Source organism: Xyrauchen texanus, chromosome 37, assembly GCF_025860055.1.
Source record: "Xyrauchen texanus isolate HMW12.3.18 chromosome 37, RBS_HiC_50CHRs, whole genome shotgun sequence".
NCBI lineage: Eukaryota > Metazoa > Chordata > Actinopteri > Cypriniformes > Catostomidae > Xyrauchen > Xyrauchen texanus.
In genome coordinates this window covers 32056055-32064684 of record NC_068312.1, presented here as the reverse complement: position 1 = coordinate 32064684, position 8630 = coordinate 32056055, and the positions used below count along the sequence as shown (strand labels likewise).

The following is an 8630-nucleotide window of genomic DNA, read 5'->3' as shown; positions in this document are numbered from 1 at the left end:
TACTTTAATACTTCTGTTAAAACGTGCATATTATTTGAGCTGTAAAGTTGATTAAATTGAAATTTTACAGTTATTTTAGGGTTTTAGGGTATGTGGAGTTCAGTTACATTGACATTACATCGTCATGGTAACGAAGTTGAACACAGAAAACATTAGTAATTGATTTTATCATACTAAAATCATGTTTACATGCATATTGTTTGTCTTGTGGTTATACTTTTGAAAAAGTGAGCATTTTAATGTTCTAAAACTGGCCCCCAAATGCCTCACTGTAACCTCAATTTTTGCCTTTTTTAAAGAAAAGGAGGGGCAAGACAAAATAGATTTTTGTGGTAATCCATATTATGCCACAAATGCTGTCGATTGGTCTTAACTTGTATTACTGAATATACTGAAAACGTCAGTATTCCTATTCTTCGATAAACTGCTCTTTTCACAGGTTGTGTTTTGTAATTGTCTTGCATTGGAATGGAATGAAAGTCTAGCTGAACTTCATTGGTCTCTACCCATGTGGTTGATATGAATCATGGGAACTTCTCTATTGCACTTTTGTTCCTGGACTATAGCACATGTTGTGCAATAAAGGTTCAGTTTGGTTTGCACTGATGGGAACAATTCCAACTAGAAGAACGGTTAAAGAGAAGTGTTTTGTCCAATCACATGATCTTATGACACAAGCAAGTGGTAAAGACTGTATATTTATGTATATAACTTAATTGATCCATTTCTGATTTACATAAAGACTGTGTGCACTCACGATCCTACTGTAGACAACCCCCTCTAATGTTCAAATAAGTGGATGCCCTATGATGCATTAACAGATTATTGCACATACTGTAAAAAAATGACTTCTTGTGTGATATCTACATTCTATTTACACAAGCCTACAGTACATTAACAAGTCAGACAGAGGAACATAATAAAGAAATTATTTACTATCTCTCTTGTTCATCTATATTTAGCACTCTTTGTCCCTTGGTCTCTTTCTGGGTGTATGTATTTACCTTCGAGATCGTATTATATATATTAATAAATAAAATAATGTGTGTGTGTGTGTATATATATATATATATATAACATCACCAGAGGCAAAAGCAGAGGGCCACTGGCATGCTTCAGGCGAGCATGTCATGTATTGCTGCTAAGAATAATTTTATTATTACTGTATTTTAACAATGTATTCTTAAAATGTAGTCCATCATTATATCGGGGGGACATTTTTAACAATTTAAAATAAAGAAATGTTATGATGTAATTAATTTTACATCATAACATTTCTTTATTTTAAATTGTTAAAAATGTATGTAGACATATTTAAGATTCTGGACCATTTCAAAGTTACTTATAAAATGAGCAAATTTGTGCCATTGACCATGTTAACTAATTTTTACAAAGTTGAGATTTTCTTGCTTCCCTTGAAGCACACAAGATGCTCTTTGGAACATTCACAATTTTGTTCCCATTATGCTGGGATCGCATGGATTATCATGTTTACTCAAAACCTGTGGAGTCCATAAAAGCTCTATTGCTTGAGTGGATGAATATACAGGAATATGACCATTTTAAGGATCATGAATGGTGAAGCTCCGTCCAGTCCTGAAATAGTTCTCAATCTCCTCCAGAGTTCGGCCTTTGGTTTCTGGCACACATTTTGCAGTAAAAATTATGTTCACTACCGAGACGACACAGAAGAACAGGAAAGGTACAAAGAGTCCATATGCATCCTGTAGGAAAAGATGTGTAGGTTGATCAAGTTGAAAGTGTAAACCAAAATCAAAGTTCTTTGATAATACAAGAACAGCCTTTTACAACAACAGTTATATTTGGTTCAAATTATTTTTCTTTAAAATCCACAGAATAGTGCATTTGAAAATATTAGAAATTGCAAGATTCAAGAAAATCAACATAATCATGTAGAACGTGATTAAATGATTAGGAGAAACTTAAAAATCTTTTGATGATCTTGAACAAGCATGTTGTTGTTCGTACTGAAATTGTATGAGGCAATATACTGTATAAATACATCAGGTCAATTGGATATATCAGATAAAGATAAAAGAAGAAGCATTACTAATTTGCGTCCTATATGTCTTTAAAAAAAAGAATTTTAAAAAAGAAGAAGAAGAGATTTAGCTCACCACCACATGCATGAAGAGCTGTGTCAGAACAAAGGCTGTGACCCAGCTAACACCAACGCACAAACCAGATGCAACTCCACGTGCACCCAAAGGCAAAATCTCAGACATTAGCAGCCATGTGATTGGACCCCAACCCAAAGCATAACCTGTATTGGAGAATCTAATTAATAGGAAATAGTACAAATTCCAAAATTCTAGTAATTGTAATTCTGAAGGTAATAAATTCTTATTCTAAAAGTAAATTCTAATTCTAAAATGATAATAATTTCCAATTCTAAAAATATTAAGTTCTAATTCTAAAAGTGCAGTATAGTCCTTTAGTGCCTTAAAGGGATAGTTCACCCAAAAATTTAAATTCTCTCATAATTTACTCACACTCATGCCTTTCCAGATGTGTTTGACTTTCTGTCTTCTGCAAAACACAAATTATGATTTTTAGAAGAATATCTCAGCTCTGTAGGTCCATACAATGCAAGTGAATGGGTGCCAAAAATGTGATGCTCCAAAAATAAGCACATAAAGACATCATAAAAGTAATCCATATGACTCCAGTGTTTTAATCCATATTACACCCACACCTATCATATCACATCAGAAGTGATATGATAGGTGTGGGTGAGAAACAGATCAATATTGATGTCATTAATATTATAAATAGTCCTCTCTGCCCAGCAGGGGGCGGTATGCATGAAGAATGTGAATCATCAAAAACACTAGAAGAGGAACGTGAAAGTTATCTGTTTCTCACGCACACCTATCATATCGCTTCTGAAGACATTGATTTAACTACTGGAGTCTAATGGATTACTATAATGCTGACTTGTATGTTTTTTGGAGCTTCAGGATTTTGGCAGCCATTCACTTGCATTGTATGGACCAAAAGAGCTGAGAAATTCTTCTTAAAATCTTCATTTGTGTTTAGCAGATGAAAGAAAGTCATACACATCTGGGATGGCATAAGGGTGAGTAAATCATGAGAGGCTTTTCATTTTTGGGTAAACTATTCCTTTTTGTTGTATACTGCACATAATGAAACTACATGAAATCAAGCAAACTCACCAAATATAATGACCATAGTGCTGATGAGAGGGATTAGAGTAACTGGATCGAAGGCAGGGCCCATTGAGGCTCCACAGGCGCCACTCATGCCCTCTGTTAAGGTTAGATTGCCTTGGTTGCATGGTGTTTTGTGGGTGTACATGGTCATTGTGAGCATGGCCAGATACATCAAAAACCCTGAAAGAAAACAATAGTGATTATTTTTTCAGTGATTTGCTTCCAATGAATTACTGGTGTTTCTTGGTAAGAACTGAGACTATTTCAAATGTTAAAAACGTCCAAATAAGTGAGAAGGGTGGATGCTGTATAATAAAAAAAATAATGCTGTGGCTTAATAAGCTAATGATTGTATATTCAAACTCCAGAACGGTTAATTCATAAACTTAGTAAGTCGTTTTCATATTTAAGTCAATATTAAAAAGTATAACACTTGTAGTTCTACACTAACCTGATGTGAAGAGGAGAGCTTTTCGACCTGCTTTGTCCATCAAACTGGCTGCAATAGCAACAGAAATCAATCTTACAACTCCCACTAATACAGCATCATATTTTGGTTCCTGGATGCCAAGAAAAAACATGGTTAAACATGCTTTCTGTTATTTCAAGGTGATAAATAAATATACTATATGTAACATACCAGTGATATAGCTGTCATGTGGAAGATGGGTTCCAGATATACCAGAATTGGGGTTATACCAGTCATCTGCTGCAGGAATCTCATGAAGACTGAGATTAGGATTGGTTTATAGTATAAAGGTGTTCTAAGATCACTCCATTGCATGCGCTGTTGGATAGAACATGCAAATCATTTAAAAGCCTGAAATAATTCATTTCATATAGCAGTAAACAATTAGCAAATTCTAACCCAGGACACATGTTGCTTTAGTCGAGCAGACTAGTTTTGGTTTATGGCTTTAAAGGGGTCTGTTTTTTGTACCAAAATATTAATGTTTTAGTGTTCATTACCTTTTTCCACCCTCTTTCTGACACTTAGAATTAAACGGTCAGTTTTTTGCGAATGTGCTTTTAAGAAAAAGTCTATCTTTAACATTGTCAGTATGTTATTCAGTGAGTGCTGCATTCTATTTGCATGAGCTTTAAATTCAATTTAAATGGCAATACCATCTGGACAACATGATGCAATCCACTGTAATATGCCATTTACCTGAGAATTAATACTTCGCTCAATCTTGTTGAACTCAATCAAGTAATCAGAATTGGTCCCCCTGAGCCATTCAAGCGATTTAACTGCTTTTGTTTTGTTTCCTTTCATGATGAGATAACGTGGGGATGTCGGCATGAAGCATAGCAAAATCATCATGATCACAACAGGAATTTCCCCAGCCACAGCCAGCCACCTCCACGGCAGAACCAAGCCTGCAGAAAGAAAGCAAAATAACATAATTTATTCAGATTATACAGGACAATTATTGTGCATTGTATGTTAAGAATGCTTATTAATTCATGGATGTTTTGGAGAGAAACTAAATTGGATTAACATGTCTTTATCAACCTAACTACATTAGGCTTCACCAACAGGTCGTTTTTAGGGTTAGATCAGGTAGAAATAGATCTTTAATGTAACAATTGCATGCCCCCATTTTTTACAGTCCATAACAGTCCCTGGAAATACAAGAATCTGTCTCACCAAGAGCGTAGAGGGCTAGACTTCCAAAGACAGCCGTAATCTGAGGACATGAACCCAGCGCACCCCTCACAGATGGGTGTGAAATCTCTGAAACATATACCTGTGTGTAAATGTCAACAAGAGCTAATGTTAAAGTCATCATGTCATAATCATTTTGTTAATTATTGTTTCGCTGATATCAACTTATTTTGTTAGCAAGTTTTTAAAATATACCAAACCAGTCATATTTTAGTTTTTCTTGACCATTTAAATGTTTTCTCTGAGCCTTACATTTAAATGCTCGGTTTGTTACTGCTGCGCCTTTAACAAACGTCCCCTTTACATGTGACATGAGCAAGAGTGAGTGCTCTTCTCCAGCACTCACACTGACTTGTGGGTTACCTGTCATGTCAAATATACTTTTGAACCCATTCTTCAATAACAGCCTATTTGCAAAGCCTGCACTACATTGTGACAAGTAAAAAAAAAAGCTAGATTTCTATTACTTTTTATCTTCTGCTGAACACAAATGAAGATTTTTTTAATAATATCTCAGCTCTGTAGTTCCATACAATGCAAGTGAATGGTGACCAGAACTTTGAAAAAGCACATGAAAGCTGCATAAAAGCAATTTGGTCTAACCCATGTCTTCAAAATATTTAAAAAAAATTTCACAATAAATTTGGATATCAACAGTCACCTTGGCGATCATGATTTTAAATAATGATTTCTTTCCTACACAAATTGTTAAGGTCAGACTGAAAATAAACATCTAGGTTATGTATGTAACCTCCATTCCCCGATGGAGGGAACGAGATGTTGTGTCAGAGAAGCGACACTAGGGGTCTCTCTTGAGCGCCGATATCCACCTATGATCTATGAAAAAAGGCCAATGAGAAGTTGGCTGCCGGTATTTGCATGTCCCGCCCCCGGACATACGGGTATTTAAGTGGCGCAAATACGGGAGTTCATTTAGGATTTTTCTGAGGAGCCGGAAATGGTCCGGCCTCAACAGTGGCTCGGCTCAGCGACGTGGCGGGGAAGACAAAATGTCTCGTTCCCTCCATCGGGGAACGGAGGTTACGTACGTAACCTAGACGTTCCCCTTCTGTCGCTCTCTCCACGTTGTGTCAGAGAAGCAACACTAGGGGTCCACTTATAAAAGTGCCATGCGCTGAGCCGTGTACGTGAACTGCTGATACAGGAGCGAGCAGGTATTCTTACGTGCAGGACGACCAACTGTATCAGACTGCATGTACCCTTCCCCAATGCCCCATTCAAGCCATCAGAATCCTTTTCGTTACCCTGGAGGGGGGAACAAGGTGATGGACGCCAACCTGGGAACGGGCCAGCCTGGCTGGGCCTCTTTTCTCTCTATGTTTCTCGCATAGAGCAACTACGGCCGGGGCCCTTACACGCATTGAGGGAAGGGGGTCTTAGCCCTTCTTTCAGGGGTAGAAGACCCTGCGGAGGCCACACCTACCCGGCAGGGGAGGCAAAGAGTGGCAAATACATCACATGGCCTGTTAGGACCTATGTGGAAAAGTTGGTGCGGTGGTAGATCCAGCCTCGTAGAGGGGGGAAGCATACAGCATGGTGACCGAGGCAGCTGTAACTGCCTAAGGGAGACACGGGGGTCCGCTCGTGAGGGGACAGTACCGCGGAATTACACACAGGGGGAGTCCGAGCAGGATGCCTTACCTGTGGAGCACCTATTCCAGTACAGGGTAGTTTTGGGTACCTGTTGTGGCTTGGGTCGGCGAGTTCCTCCGCTGAACTGCGGACCCAAAAGGGCTAGGGAGGAGTCAACCAGCGACCCGAAGATGGGGTCTCCTGGGAACGGAGGCGCACTATTTTACCTCGGCTGAGGGAAAGGGCGCTAGGCGCAAGCGATTCACCCGGCCAGAACGTCAGCGTGTTACCGAGTTCTATTGGCTCGGACCTGAGAAAACACGGGACGATACTGACTCAACACGGAGATTGTAAAACCTCGAGAAAGTGTTAGGTGTTGCCCACCCTGCTGCTCTGCAGATGTCTGCTAGGGAGGTGCCCCTGGCCAGTGCCCATGAGGACGCAACACCCCTAGTGGAGTGAGCTCGGACCCGCAAGGGGGGGGGGGGGCACGGCCTGGGTGTGATAAGCCAATGAATCGTTTTAGAGGGACCACGGTACCTGGCTTGAGAGAAGTGAGGCATGATGTGAGAGATGGCCTCCGTCTGTTTCTTCACCATGGAGAACTGCTGGGCAAAGTCGCCGAAGAGGCCAAACTGGGAGACAGGAGTGTTGAGGAAGCGAGTCTTGTCTGCTTCACGCATCTCGACCATGTTCAGCCATTGTTGACGCTCCTGGACCACAAGCGTGGCCATCGCATGCCCGAGCGCCTGCGCTGTGACCTTCGTCGCTCTCATCATGAGGTCGGTCGCTGAGCGCAGTTCCTGCAGCTTGTCGGGATCAGGACCACCCTCGTGCATGTTTCTTAGTGCCTTGGCTTGATGGACCTGCAGGAGAGCCATGGCATGCAGGGCAGAAGCGGCACGTCCGGTGGCCCGGTGGCTTAAATACCAGTATGTCCGGGGGCGGGACATGCAAATACCGGCAGCCAACTTCACATTGGCCTTTTTTCATAGATCAGAGGTGGATATCGGCGCTCAAGAGAGACCCCTAGTGTCGCTTCTCTGACACAACGTGGAGAGAGCGACAGAAGGGGAACAAGGTTGTTCTAACCACTTGCTCCAAATTTTTTCATTCATCTCAAAAGATCAAGAAAAATGTTATCCTTCATGATATGACCCCTTAATCGAAAACCAGTTCAATAAATAAACCAGATAAGACTTACAGGAATTGAAGCAGCAGTCATTCCACCAGCTAAGCCAGTCAGAAATCTGCCCCATAATAACATCCAAAAGTTTTGTGCGGCCCCCATCACAAGGAGACCTGCAACAGATGGCACCCCTGACAGCATGATGCTTAGTTTTCTCCCAACTCTGTCATTCAACAGCATGGCACCAAGACCCCCCAGAGCTGCTCCTAGGGTGAAAATTGACTAGAGAAACACAACAGAGAAACTTGTTACAGTTCAAATGATGTGATAATGCACTTTATACCTGAAAAACATCACAGGACACACAAACGTATTTATCTCTAAATCTCATGTACACATTTTTTTCACTTTCTGTGAAGTGAGACAAAAAGCTTTGAAGTAGCCTTGATTAATAAGCTTACCCCAAACCATGATATCTGATGGATGTCCATTTGCAGCCGAGGGTCGTCGCCCTTTTTAAGCTGTGGGATCACAGGGGAAGGAAATACCAAGGCAAACCCAAAATTAAAATTGCCCAGAACTGCAGAAAACACTGCAAGGAAGAGCCTTCCATTTCTGGGGAAAAAAGAAAGACAAAAGTTGTGTTTAAAAACAATCAATCATATAAATGAAACATTTTTTAAAAATCCTGCCCGGATCAATTAAATAAAAAAAAGTATAATTAATTCACCTGATTTTGGCTGGTGTGTTATTATGAATTAATGCGGTGGTTTCATGCGGACCGTCTGCCATCTCTTCTTCAGATCACCCTGCAAAATGAAGAACTTTAACAGTTGAATGAGTATAAGCAGATATGTCAAAGAGAAAGTAAAACCCCAGTATGAACCAGTTATTTGAAAATTGCAATACTGGGATTTCCTGAGGTAGCAAACAATTAAGAAAGCAAACACAACCGAGGTGCCATGTTGAGCAATACAATTTCCCATCTGCAACCATAGGCTATCCAGAAAGTGTTTCACTTTTCAAGATGCACACTTGACATAAT

At 40.1% G+C, this 8630-nt stretch overlaps 1 protein-coding gene across 1 annotated transcript; it reads right to left on the bottom strand.

Moving 5' to 3' along the window:
- Nucleotides 1-1562: 1562 nt before the first annotated feature.
- Nucleotides 1563-8377, bottom strand: LOC127631233 (solute carrier family 2, facilitated glucose transporter member 6-like). The gene is made up of 10 exons (XM_052109297.1): nt 8316-8377; nt 8047-8200; nt 7661-7867; nt 4846-4945; nt 4363-4574; nt 3835-3981; nt 3646-3754; nt 3198-3374; nt 2139-2284; nt 1563-1724 (listed from the first exon to the last, which is right to left on the bottom strand). The coding sequence occupies exons 1-10, from the start codon at nt 8375-8377 to the stop codon at nt 1563-1565; spliced, it is 1476 nt and encodes a 491-aa protein (XP_051965257.1).
- Between the last annotated feature and the right edge of the window lie 253 nt (nt 8378-8630).